Genomic DNA, 14,190 nt, shown 5'->3' on the forward strand with positions numbered 1-14,190 from the left:
TTCCATTCTATATACAAAATGATTCCGATGTTCTATACAAATTTTCGGCGAAAACGTTCTCATATAAATTTACGTTTTTTTTCTGAATTATTCTGAACTTCAGTGGGCGAACCAAAAAAAACTTTATCCCCATTTGTTATATGTCAAGAGGCTTATACGTTCCAATATAAAAACTAGACAAAGCATCCAAAAAATGGTTGTTTCAGCCATCTACTCGAATCAGATCGGGAATATTTCTATAGATATAATACCAACTACTGGATTGTAAGAAAATAATTGGTATGCAGTAACCGCAAAAATTCACACAATGGATCTGGAGTCGACAGGATAGGTTTCATATTTATTAATTAGAGCCTTCGTTTATTATTTTCCCCACTTTCAACATAGAACATAAATATATAAATTAGTAGTAAAATGATTATTCCAACAAGTGTCATGTTATGAAAATCAAAAGTACTACGCAATTTATACAGAGTTACACGAAGTGTAGGGAATATGCCTACGTTAAGAAGACCCCTTCATAAGAAATCGACTCTTTGATTTTGCTTGATTCAAGAATAGTACCTGTATATTAAAATACAAGTGATAAAGACTTTTCATTCCAATAAGAGGTCCAAACTATTAAAGCTGAAGAAAATAATGCTGGAATGGCCTTCTGTTACAAATGTTTTATACTATTTTCTCTGTTTTGGCTTGTATTCACATATTAACCTTAAAGCGCTATGGGGGATTGCAATCCAGTATCGCGGCAGAAAGATACGTCAAAGAGTCTTCTAAAAATAGAATAAGTTGCTAATAAAATCATGAACTCTGTTGAAAAACCCCTCTAACCCTTCACAGAAATGGAGACAAAAAGTACACCGTATATGAACGATTAACATGACAAAAAATTTAATAAAAAAGCATGACGTTCTGGGTTTAACTATACAAAATTGTAAAAATTTCACAATTAACTACAATTTTAAATAATTTTTTAACAGTTAAGAAGATACCTTAGTATTATTTTTGTTTTTCTAATAATAAAAATAAACTTAAGTTCCATTACTTTTATTCTTTCAATTTGTGCAGTTGTACAAAAAAGAATTTTACGTAAAGGCAGCAATCTGAAAATCGTTATCTTACTAAAAGATCAGATACATAAACAAACTTAATGTCATTTAAATATTTATTCATTCTATCAATGTGAATGTTATGGAGATTTAATTTTCCAAATAAATCTATTTTGAATTACAGATATGTAGTTTGTAAAGACGATTTTTACGTGAAGTTTGATATAATTTTATTTGTTCTTTGTTTACGATTGACAATCTGACTGTTTTTATATTAAATGAAATGAAATAATAAATATATTAGCCCAAAACTCGGATGACTACTATAATATGTACGTTCAATTTACCCTGTATACAAATAATATACATCTGAAATATATTTTAGACGATATACAAAAATATTTGTTCTCAAGTTAAAAAAAAATTTTTTGTCGAAAAAAATTTTTTACGCATCGTCATACTTGGCGAATGCTTTCGACTTTTTTATGCTAAAGAATTAGAGATTTGGTAGTTATTCATAACAGTAAAATCGGTAGTGTTAGACGTTAGTGCGGAAGGTTCGATTTAACAAGTGATTTACTTTATCAAACATTGTGAAAAGTGTTTTGATTAGAGTTATAATTTATTCACAATAAGGTAGGATGAATTTTAATTTATTATTTCTTGATTTTCTGTAGTTTCATATCTGTAACGGCATTGTTTTTGAAAATAACAGAATTCTTATGCCGGTTGTGATAGGTTAGGTTACATAACATTTTTATACGTTTCTTTATATATTTTCCCATTACTCGATGATATAATTCACTTGATATTTTTTATTTTTGTAGTAGATCTCTTCGAAAATAAATTTTGGTTTTGAGGTTATTATTACCAACTACTTTATGTACTTGAAATCAATCATTCTATCAATCCCATCAAAAGTAAGGCTAAATAGTTTGTAATTGTGTTTCTCATAGGAAATCTATAATATGTTACCTACTCAAGCAGCGGGACTATGACATTATATAGTGTGCTCATATACTAATACATAAATTTATATATAAACAAATATGACAAAATTTTCGAAACGTCGATTTTTCATTGGAATTCACTATTTTTCGAGATAATAATACACGACGAAGGACATTCGAATTACGAAGTCAGTAGAAGTTTTTTTTTTTAAATCAAATGAAATGTTTATTTTTTTAACAAATTTAAACTATAGGGAGTCGAGGGATGTTTGATTGATTGTTTGATCTTCCATAGGCGTAGATACATAGATAAATCACATAGATAGAAAAAATACATAGATAAATTTATTATTTTCAGAAATACTTTTAAGAATATGTATATCTTGCGAGACAGTATTCGTTAAAATGCAATCGAATCATTATAAATTGGATGGCATTATACGCCGGAATTTAGACAGATGCACTTAATTTTAATCGTACATGGAATGAGAAAAAAAAATCATTATTATACCTCGTTAACTTGCTACATCTGAATATTAAATTATAAAACCTAAATAGACGAGTAAAATGTACCTTGCCTGTAAGGAAGTTTGGTTTAACTTTAAACAGTGTACCAGGCGTGAACTGACTCCTTTTTGTACCCTTTTCATTTCTTTTCTGGAAAACGAAATTTTAAAGCAAAAACCATAAAGGAAAATAGATTCTTCGCAAATGAAAAAAAAATTTCAATTCCAAAGTATTTTCATAAATAATAAAGGTAGCTAGAATCGTCTGAGCTAGAGTAATCATTTGATTGAATTATGAAGGGTTGTACCACATACTCATCTTTTTCTTTGATAACATATTCAACACAGTTTTTCCAAAGCCTGGCGGTCTGTTGCTAGAGCTTTCTTAACAATTTCTACAACCTCTTTATTCAGTTTTGGAGACTGATTACATTTTCGTAATTCTGATTTTACGTTTGCTCATAATAATTCTATAGGGTGAAATATGCAATAGTCTAAAGAACGCCATATTTTTATTTATTTTAACAACTTTTTGAATCTAATAAATCCCACCGAGCGACGCCACTGCTTATCGCTCACTGTCAGAGACTCAGAGTAATTTTAACCCCAAATAAGCTAATGAGCCAATCCTAGAGAACTCAAATGGTTTAATTTTTGGCACATGAATTTTTTCACCAGAAAATTTTCTTATTCAGAGAATTTGTAGTAGTCTAATAAAATAAACTAATAAAATGATAATTCGTGTGAAAACTAATAATTTTTATTCAAAATTTTTATTTTTATAAAAGTAAATCAAAAATTTTATAACTGGTGGAAATTTATTTTTAAAAATATTGTTTTTGATAAAGAAATATTAAATCTAGAAGTAAAAATAATATTTTCTTTTCCAATTAATATCGTAAAAAAAGTTAAATGTTGAATACATTCTTAATATTGTAACTTTTACATGAAAAAACTTATAATAAAACTTAGTAATTATTGTATAATCCACTAAAATGTTTCTGTCCCTAAAATAAATCTCCTGTAGCATAACTAGTTTGTCTTGAAACTATAGTAGGAAGAGCGTTACTTTTCAATTTTTTCTTATTATCTATTCTGATTATCTCCCATCGATCACTATCAAATTAAAGCTATAAAAAATAAATTCTTTCAATATTGGACATCAATTAAAAAAATAAAAGATAACATAGTACAGTATTATCATACTTTCCTTTCTAATCTCGCAGCTGAATCTCCATGAGTCCAATTAGGATCTTTTCATCAAGCTGAACACAATTCCCTTCTCTTTGGATCTCTTGGAAAGTAGTATATCATCAATCTAACTCCATTTTTTTTACACCCAGGAGCAGGAATTTTTAAAAAATATTTTATGCCAACAGTAAATATCAATTTTTAACTCAAATCAGATTTGTTCACACCTACGTTTGTGTAAATTAAAGGTACTGAATATGGCGGAACCAATCAGAAAGCTACTAATCACCTACCACAATGTCCCTCTACTACTGTAATTGGAACGATAAAAAAGCGCCATCTGAACCTCACCAAGTGCTAAGAAAGGTAGGGGAGTAAAGAAGAGAGAGAGAAAGAAATGGTGAGGTAGAGTAAGAAAGAGTTGTGAAATAGGAAATAAGAGGGGTAGGGAGATAGAGAGAGAGGTACTAAATTCAAAGGAGAAAGAAAGAAAAGGAGGAAAGAGAAACAGGATGGGAGGGAGGGGTGAAGGGTGAAAAAGAAAAGGTGGGGAGGAAGAAAAAGTTATTACAAGAAGAACAATAAATCCCTACAAAAACAGGCAACATTTTTTCAAATTTCTCTTTTCTGACCAGCAGCTACGATTTCATATGAAAATGAATAGATTCACTATTAAGTAGCTTTTCATATTTTGTTTTGCGATTCCAATAAAATATCAAATGTTCTAATAGCTTATTTCATAAAAACTTCAGTATACGAGGGTTCTCTGGAAAGTTTCCAACCTTAACCTGAAGATGTCAGCCATTATCAATATAAGCTGGGAAATATATATGTAGTTGTATAGTCGAGGCAGTCGAATAATAAATATGAAGGCACTATTGGTATCAACTTTTATATTTATAATTATGAAAAACCTTCACTCTTCACAAGAAACGACAAAGGAATGAATTCTATATTTGGCGGGTACCGAGTTAGTGACGCATATCTTAGGCGTTTACCGCATATATTTAGGCATGCATTGAGAGATTCTCACTAAAATTTTAGTCATTTTGGATACTTAGTTTCTATTTGGTAATAGTATAAGTTACTCGTTGTGAGGATTGCTCTCAAAATGGGACAAATTATGTAATGAGCTGTCATTAAATATTTATGTTCGAATGGCAATACGCATCAGCTAATAAAATAGTTAATTCAAACGTAGATGTATCAGCTTGACAGACGCCGAGCGTTCGGGATGGCTAAAACGGGGACAGTCAACAATATATGGTATCAGCTTAATGAAAAAATATATTTGTCATCACTGAAGATTTATATATACGTGAGTTATCTGGGAGGAACAACCTTCAAATATCTTGGAAATTCGATAGACAAATACAAACTGCTAAGCATTGATCAAGGATAGAAAAAAAGCTGGATTCCGGGCGTACTATGTAAATATGAGTGTACTGCAGAGCAGAGTTCTAAACCGCACCGCCAAAATGCAGATCTAAGAATCTCTTGTTCACTCAGTAGTCCAATTGTTTGGACAAGTTCAACATATGAAAGACTCCCGATTGTTGAAGTGTACCATACGACGAGAAGAAGCTAACTTGCCGATTATTAGTTTCGATTTTGTTGCTTATTCTTTAGGCTCATTTGAATAGCTAGCACCAACAAATTAGAACAGATTTTGGTTCACCAGTTGACTCGATATTTATTGATTTATCGAAATTATGCTTGATATATATGAATTTAGCAGTAATTGCGATTTTTCGCGAATGGCTTAAGCAACAAAATCGCGGTTTCAGTAACTAAATAGCAACAAAATAGCTACAAATTTTGCATATTTTTTTATTGATTTCTGCTAATTTCACACTGCTACCTTGATTCCATGCTACATTCCAGGGTAATTATGTCGTCTTGTAGATCTACTTCCTTTTTTTTCTAGTTCTGATTGTAATTTAGATTTCTCTCCCAGTCAGAAATGTTCTAATAAACATCACTTATAATCTATAAAAGATTTCCAATTAAATATATAGAAGTCAATCAACTTATATTGTTAGCTCACAGATGTTAAGAATTGATTCATATGAAATTTTTATCATAGTGATTTTAACTGTAACATTCTATTTCTGTTATTTCAGAATTGTGCCCGAAATATCGGTTTTCCAGGTATGTTTCATAACATTTCTTAGTGTTTTCCTCATACATGAAATAGTTATTTTCCTAACAAGTGCGGAAAGTGATACTTTCCCGCACGCGACTGCAGTTGTCCCGAACGACGCGGAGCGGAGTTCGGGCAAGCGGTCAAGTGCGGGAAAGACACTTTACGCATGAGTTAGGAACATTATTTTTTCTACGACCGTATATACATAAAAGTATACCAACCCATTTTTCAAAAATTATTTTATTCCAACAAACATAATAATATACAAAATTTTAACTAAAAACTATTAATTATTATAAATATTAATATTGAAAACACAATTTGTTGTATTCTGTAGACTAGTAAGAATTGCCGGCCCAGTGGAGTTATTTGGTTTCAACTGGAAGGTAGATGACGTCGGTGAAGATGGCATCGGTTGCAGGTCGCATAAAGATGACGATGACGGTGACGGCAACGGTTTTAAGTCATTTGTAGTACAGAGAAACTTTTTACCATCGAATAGCGGGACCATAATGTATTAGATTTCAAAACCTTACTTAGGTCTGAAAAATACGCCAGAAATACCTCTTCCTTATAAGTTTTGGCCCCTTTCTCCTTACACCATGTAACAAAATGGTCGTATTGCTTCTCATACTTTAGTCTGGATTTGGCAGGTAACAGCTCGGAATTAGCTTCATTTGCAGCCTTCAAAACGGCTTCGGGAAGTTATTCGTCGGATGAATCCATTAATATTATTGTATCGGATTCGGTTTAATGTGGTTTAATTTAAAAGAAGATTGTTCTTATTCGGTCACTTCCAAGACGTTTTGAACAACTTTGACGTTTTAGTAACAATTACATGCTTGGGTTGTCATAGCAACTGATATCAAACCAGTTTTGATATTTGTTTCTCCTTTGAAGAATGTCACTTTCCCGCACTAGTGCGGGAAAGTGACACATTCAAAACTAAAATGCGTGCGGGAAAGTGGGTTAAAACGCACGGTCGAAGAAAAAATACGTTTTGACATTCATAGAGTATCATATCATTTCACAATTAGTCTGAAATATAAAATTATTCAATAACTTCACTAAGTAATTTATATGAATATTTTTATTGTTTTCACAAATTTCTTTCAATCTGAAAGTACATAATGAATATGCAACAGGCTAAAAAAAATTGATCAGAAGTTGTTTTGCTTTGACATTTGTTGTTGTTTTGACATTTGTACGAAAGCTGCTACTTAAGTTAATGTGAATATGTCAATCTGACATTTAATAAGTTTATAATTTTCAGATATGCGAACTAATTAGTTATAAGAAAATATACCGTGTGCTTGAATTCATCTCACGTGTTGGAATTAAAAGAATCAAATTTTAAATACATAAGTGAATTTGACATTTTTATTGGTGAACATACTCAGATACTTGAAACATTCGTCTTGGTCAAAGAATGGAATTAAATCGCGATAATTTTCGTGCCATGATTTTCTATGACTTTCGACGTAGACCAAACTGACAGCAATGTGCTGATCAACTCGCTTCGTCTGTTGGTGATGAAGCACATCTCGAGCCAACGTGTTTCGCTGGTTTTCCGAATTCAATCATGGTCGCACTTCTCTACAGAATGAATCCCATATTTTAACTAAGCTGGAATTTCTGGAACTACTGGTGATATTCATCCTGAACACACTACCACTACACCAACACTCTTAATTACACTGTCTGACGCGCGTTTCGATAAGTAAGTTATCTTCTTCAGAGACTGAACTTAAACTAAAACCTAATAACTTGTCTTACATGTTTTATACTGAATTTTCCCACCAAACTACCTTCTCCCTCGAAAATGAATTCCCACAGGAAAACTACCTTGGCAAGAATCTTCAAATTTATACTAAACTATAGAGTTGGGTGTAAGTAATTGGCCCTTTGGCATTATTTAAGCTTTTCTTACATTTAGCCATTTCAATGCTTTCAAGTGCATCCAACAATTTATTATTGGATCCATTGACAATAATCGATTTGTCGGTCCGTCCATATTTTAAATGATCTATGTGCTCCTTAAACCGGACAGTAATTAATTTCGTAGTCTGCACAATATACTTCCCGTCAAAATCACCATTTCATATATACCACTCTTTTCCAAATTTGGTATTTTACCCAACAAGTTTGGATGAATTTTATTGCAAAAATTCCCACGGATATCGCTGCGTCTCAAACTTTAACAAGCCTTAAATTATACATTGTTTGCTGTGTTTCAAGTAATTCAGGGGCCAATATTAGTAATAAGAATTACGATGTATCCTAAAAAATTGATATAGCTCATATAGCTTCACATCTAACAGGAAAATTTGATGAGTAGAGCACTCTCAATAAATAAATATTTTTTTCTAATTTAGACTTTTTCTTTATGAAGAGCTGATTTCGGTTTTGAATAACTTAATGAGGCGGTTCGTTGCAGGTGAAATTCTCAAAGAACTCCTATTTATAAAGAAGTGCAAGGTATTGATTTAGGGTATTCCGCAGGAGTAGCTTTGAAAACATGGTGATCTTTCGCAATGATTGTAGAAACTGTTTGATGTATATAGTTGCCAAACTTTTGAAAAAATGCCTCTTAGTATTCGAAATTAATGAAGCAATAAGTTTCCTTAATCCCAATGAGACAGGAAACGATATAAAGAATTCATGCAACTGATGTCCGAAGACTTTGACATTTTGTTGAGTGCAAACAGATACAACGCTAGGGGTGTGACGAATTCTAAATAAGAAGAGTTCCCAAATGTAATACAGTAGTTTATTTTTGGATGAAAATTATCGAAAACAATAGTCGTAACAAAACTTCTACTAATAATTTCTCACAACATTGCCACAGCAGAGAGAAGATTATCTGTCAATAAGGAAATTATTGTTGAAAATTTGAAAGAAGAATCACTTAGGCAATAGATTAGGGTACGATTCTCTACAAATAAGAAATGCCTACTCATGATATGGCGCGGCACAAATTGATAAAATCGCAAGATTTGCTGGAAACCGAGAAAAGAAAACTAGAAAAACAGAGAGAAAATTGAAAACAAAATAGAAAAAAATCCTTGCTTCCATGGAGCAAGAATTAGTTAAATTAAAAAAATAACTTGGTTGTTTTATTACACTTGCATTTTCTAAAATAGATATACATCAAAAAAACGTGTAGTAAATTCACGAAATTCCAACCGGGGAAATGTGAAATCCAACCTGGAAAAGACGGGAATTTGATCCACACCATGTTATATCACCAATGAATATAAAGTTAATATTATGAAAGTGTAATACCTTAAAAGAGAAGTATTTTTGCATTCGATATTCCACATTTTCTATTAAAAACAGTCGATTAATGTGCAATTAATTGAAAGATTATTAATTTTCTATTATTTCTAATGATGATATTCAAAGGAAGAAGGCCAAAAACAAATCTTATATCATTTCCAGATGTTGGAGTGGAGTTGCGTTTGCGGCAACCTCGCACAATGCAGGAGATTTGGGAAGCTGAAACAGCTGAAAATTTAGTTGTGCGGCAAATCTTGATGCGAGCGGACGGAGACGTAGACTCAGTAATTTTGAAATTGTACGTCATAATTTTCGTAAAGTGGCCGGTGAAAATTATTTCCATATATTTTTATCGGGATAAAAGTGTTTATAGTTTTATTGAATCGGTTTTTCGGAGGTATCTTTATAACTTTCAGTCAACCGATCATTTCCAGACCGAAATATTTTCATTACGTAGTGCTAAAAATAGTTTCATTCAAACAAAAGTGCTAATGTCGGTGAAGTGCTGAGTGCTGTTAAATTCACTTTAAAGTTTATTTTTCAAAGAACGTGGAGTTTATTGAGTTTAATTGTGTTTTAGTTCTTATTTTGGATGAAAGTGTTCCTGATGATATCTGTAAAATGGGAAGGATTATTTTTATGGGGTAGGTAGATCATTATCTCTCAATTTTAAAAATCATATATGGATAGTAGATACAAAAATGAAAACTTCAATTTTTTTAACTACGTGAGTGACATTCGGGGCACCAATTAAAGTTTCAATAGACAACACAACATATTTTCATTGTGAATGTTTTGAAATATTTATAAACCAATATTAACTATTTAAATTTTGAAAATAATAACTTTTAGCGGATGATAGGTCTACAAATTTCTTTTGAGATTGATTAATTGATCCATTTTTCTCGTATTTCTTGAAAAGTTGTACTAACACTGACACCTAAAAAGAATAAGAATTTTGTTTACATAAGAATATATTTCGCTACAACCAAAAATCATACTTACATCAAATTTTCCAATAATACAACACTTGACAAGTGTGAAAAAGTACTAAAATGAAATAATAATTTTTTTCTTCACCTTATTTTTCTGTTGAAAATATTTAATTCCATTTAGACTATACGATGTAGAAAAACCAAATAAAAAATATTTGTTCATAAATAAATGAGGGCGTTTTGGGAGGATTGGCAACAATCTGATATAGAAATGTCTTCTAGCGTTACTCAACATCTAAGGCGTGACTGATCTAATCCTAAGCGCGATTCGTCTTTTTAAGTAATCTTAGTCAGGGGGCTATAGTTTTGTATATAATACTTTTGATATATCACTACAAAAAGAAATCTAATGGCGAATCAGTAGATCTTAATGGCTATTCTATCAATCCCAATCCACCGATTTGGAAAAATTTAGGTTTCTGGGCCAACGTAAAAGAAAATAAATTCTGAGAAACTCAAAAAACTGTCCTTTTTATCTCGTTTCTTTGCCGTGGAATTTCCGTTGATTTTTTGTAAAAATAAGTTATGGGGTGGTTCGATAACTTGACTATCAAGATATCGGGTCACCATCTAGAATATGACTCTCCTTTTTACAATAACTAAAACTAATTACATAGACAATTCCGATAAATTCATTGGCTCAAACTATATCTATTGGGATAGGGATCTTATGTCCGCAAACGCATCCTTCCCAAGATACAGGGTGTTAAAGTTTTATAAATAAAATGATTTTTTGGCGATAAATTTCAAATGGTGCGATAGATTGTTATTGAAACTTTTTGACGATTATCTGGTTGATAAACTACTTGTTTTATCATGAATAGATATTTTTGTCAATTTTTGTATTATACCATCATTCCTTAATAAAAAGTAATCACATTTGACTACGCTGGAATTAACTGTTTTCGAGAAAAACACTATTTTGGGACCACTCTTCTGATTTTCTAGAAAAATACAGTTTCTTCCAAATCAACTTTCATCGATAGCTTAATGGTGTCCTACAAAATGATATTTGTTCGTTACCATTCAGATAACAATTTTACACAAACAAATCATACAAAATGCGTCAAATTTTCTAGCTCCTTCATTTCTCCACACTCTGATCTTTCGCAGCATTGATAAGCGTTTTGGAAAACGTTGGATGTTTTAGAAATTCAAATTTACTTTGACTTAGAATATTAGGAAACTTTGAAACCAATTGGGTTCTTGTTAAACTGAAATTGTTGACGTTTGATTTTTGACGGTTATGTGAATGTGTGCATTACAAGATAAATTATTAAAAAAAGAAAAAGTCGACTAAATTCAATATTGGCAAAGGACAATAGATAAAGGTTTCCACATAGACATCATCGGAGCCGTTCCATTTTTGCCAGTATTGATAAAAGATTAAGAGAAACAGGAAGTTCAAATATAACGCCGGGCGTCCTCGAACTACCCGTTCAGTTATTTTGAAAACAACGTTTTGAGTAGTATAGAGAATCAACTATCTAACTAAGTATCTGATTCCTCAGTTACAAATTGAATAAAAACTCTGCTTGGAGATTTGCAAATGAACAGTTATTGCATCCTTATAAATTTACAAAAGTACAAGATGTTTTACGAAGAGATTTTGCACCTCGCATGGAATTTTCTATTTGGGATCTTCAACAACATAGGGACAAGGATGAATTTTATGAATTAATATTATTTACCGCTGAGGCAATGTTCACCTTTTACTTATGCACAGTAGGAAAAATTTTCTATAAATTTTTGGGCTGAAGTAGTAGACGATTACATAGTAGATCCATACATGTTTTTTCTAAAATAAAACGTAGAAATTTATTTGACAGTCTTCCAGAAGTTCCCGTAATATACCCGACAAAATATCACATTTCAGAATAATGTAGCTTCTGTACATTTTTCAGAAAATGGACAGAACTAGATAGGTCGAGGTTAGCCAGCTATATCTCTGGATCTTACTCCCCTTGATTTTGTTCTTTGTGGGCATAAGAATTCTCTAATCTATGAAGAAAATCTTGTTAGTCGTATACAAGCGGCAATAGAAAAAATTTCTAATATGCCCAATGGTTTCCGCAACGTATGCTTATCCATGCTGAGTAGACTAAGGGCTTGTGTAAACGAAGGTGGTGGACAATTTAAGCAGTTGCTTGAATATATTGTGTTTCACCTATTTTGTTTTAATTAAATGTTGAAAGAAAACGTGTAGTTTAACGAACAGATATCATTTTTTAGGATACTAAACCTATCGATTCAAGTTGATGCGAAAGAAGCTGTTTTAAATTTTTCTAAAAAATCAGGAGAGCGGTTACAAAATGATATTATTCTCGAAAACGGTAAATTACAGCGCAGTCAAATGTTATTCCTTTTTTATTAAGGAACGATGGTAGAATTCAAAAATTTGAGAAAAATAACAATTTATCCAGTGGCGGAGAATTCAGGGTTGAAAAAAGGGTCCTTGACCCCCTCCTGCATGCCTCTGAAAAAAATCATCCATTCACATTAGAACAAGTAGTTTAACTACCTAATAATCATCTAAAAATTTCAATAATAATCACATCACACTATTTGAGATTTATCGAAAAAAAATCGATTTATTTTTAAAATTTTAATACCCTGTATCTTGGAAAGGATGCATTTGCGGACATAAGTTCCCTATCCCGATAGGCATAATTTGACGCAAGGAAATTCCCTTAGAGCTTTGGTAATCGAATTTAGGGACACCCTGTATATTGAATTCTAGTGACATAATTCAGTTATCTAAACATCACCCTTCTAACCTTCCGAATGTTCCTTCTATTATTTGAAATACTGAGCTTAAATTAGAGCCTGTAATTAAAGGGATGGGTTTCATTTCTATATTTATGTATAGGTGAGGCGTGGGCACTCGGAAAACTGAGGGATAGGTGCCTTGCTCAAACATTTTATTAATGAAATACGTGAGCGGGGTTGAAATTCAACTCGCTATTTGCTCAAGTGTTCTCGCCAATAACTAATTTTTCTGATATAATCAATTCAAAGTTAGACTAACGATATCTCAACTTGAAAAAATTGGTATTTCCAAAAATTTTATTGTCAAAACTTAGAAGAACATCATGATGGTTATTAAAACTTGAAAGAATATTTTAATTGAGAAAATTAAATGAAGCGGCACTTTTGTAGTTTCTTCTCATTCTTTATTTTAGAACAGGTATTTTAGATCATACGAGGACTGCTGTTTAATTTTTGAGATATGGCAACACTGATGTGAATTCTGATATTTCATCATAAAACTTGACATTGTTAATGGTTAACGGTATTACTAGGACTGAATCGGCAGTTGTATTGTTAGTACCTGAGAGTGAACTTATTGCAAGATACGAATTTATTGCAGAGATTGTCGAGTGAATGTAGTAGGCGTTTGCCCTATTTTCGATTATGGGTTGATTGCTTCGGATACTTAAATGCTTGAAGACGGTAGCTTGGGCTTTTTGAGAATTGGGTGTCACCCTCCATTTATCACAACATTCCTAGATTTGATTTAGAAGATTTTGGGATTGGACGTTAAGAGAACGAAATTTTGGACGGAAACAAACAATGCAGTATCGTCCGTTTATGTATAGATGATGTACAGAAGGGGGGTAGTATGAGGCTTTGTAAAATTTCAGAGGGTGATAAATTGCTTAGGTGACTACTAACCGACCCTTAGATTAATAAAGAGGTCAGTAAGTTATGAACATATCAATTTTATTATTTGGATAGTCAGAAGCTTCTCAACAAGTCCGACATACCAGATCTGATCAAAAGCTTTCCGGACATAAAGTTATATGGTATATTTTCATTTAGATTGGTAAATCTGTGTTTATATATTGAATTAGAAGATCGGTTTTATTGGCAAAATCACTTGGGAAATTTGTGTTGTCAGTAGGAGGGAAGACAGTTTGCAATCTATTTTTGAAAACGGCAGTTTTATCTCCTGCGCTAAAAAAATTTGACCTTTCACTTCAACGTGCAATTCTACATACTCTTTTGTCATTGAGCTTGTAGAATTGATGCCAAAACGCACGAACCTGTCTAACTTGACGATAGGCGTGACGA

At 31.9% G+C, this 14,190-nt stretch overlaps 1 protein-coding gene across 2 annotated transcripts in view; it reads left to right on the plus strand.

The window, feature by feature from the left end:
* The first annotated feature begins 1,366 nt into the window (after positions 1-1,366).
* Positions 1,367-14,190, plus strand: part of LOC130891315 (neuropilin and tolloid-like protein 1) — a 692,365-nt gene continuing 679,541 nt past the window's right edge. Inside the window, exons 1-4 of one of the 2 annotated variants that reach the window (XM_057795951.1) lie at positions 1,367-1,685; positions 5,820-5,847; positions 7,116-7,562; positions 9,284-9,765. In XM_057795951.1, the coding sequence (XP_057651934.1) occupies positions 9,714-9,765 (52 nt within the window). In that variant the 5' untranslated portion in view covers positions 1,367-1,685; positions 5,820-5,847; positions 7,116-7,562; positions 9,284-9,713. The remainder of the gene's footprint in view (positions 1,686-5,819; positions 5,848-7,115; positions 7,563-9,283; positions 9,766-14,190) is intronic. The other variant, XM_057795952.1, reaches the window with a different exon arrangement.

The sequence above is a fragment of the Diorhabda carinulata genome, chromosome 3, assembly GCF_026250575.1.
Source record: "Diorhabda carinulata isolate Delta chromosome 3, icDioCari1.1, whole genome shotgun sequence".
In the NCBI taxonomy this organism is placed as follows: domain Eukaryota; kingdom Metazoa; phylum Arthropoda; class Insecta; order Coleoptera; family Chrysomelidae; genus Diorhabda; species Diorhabda carinulata.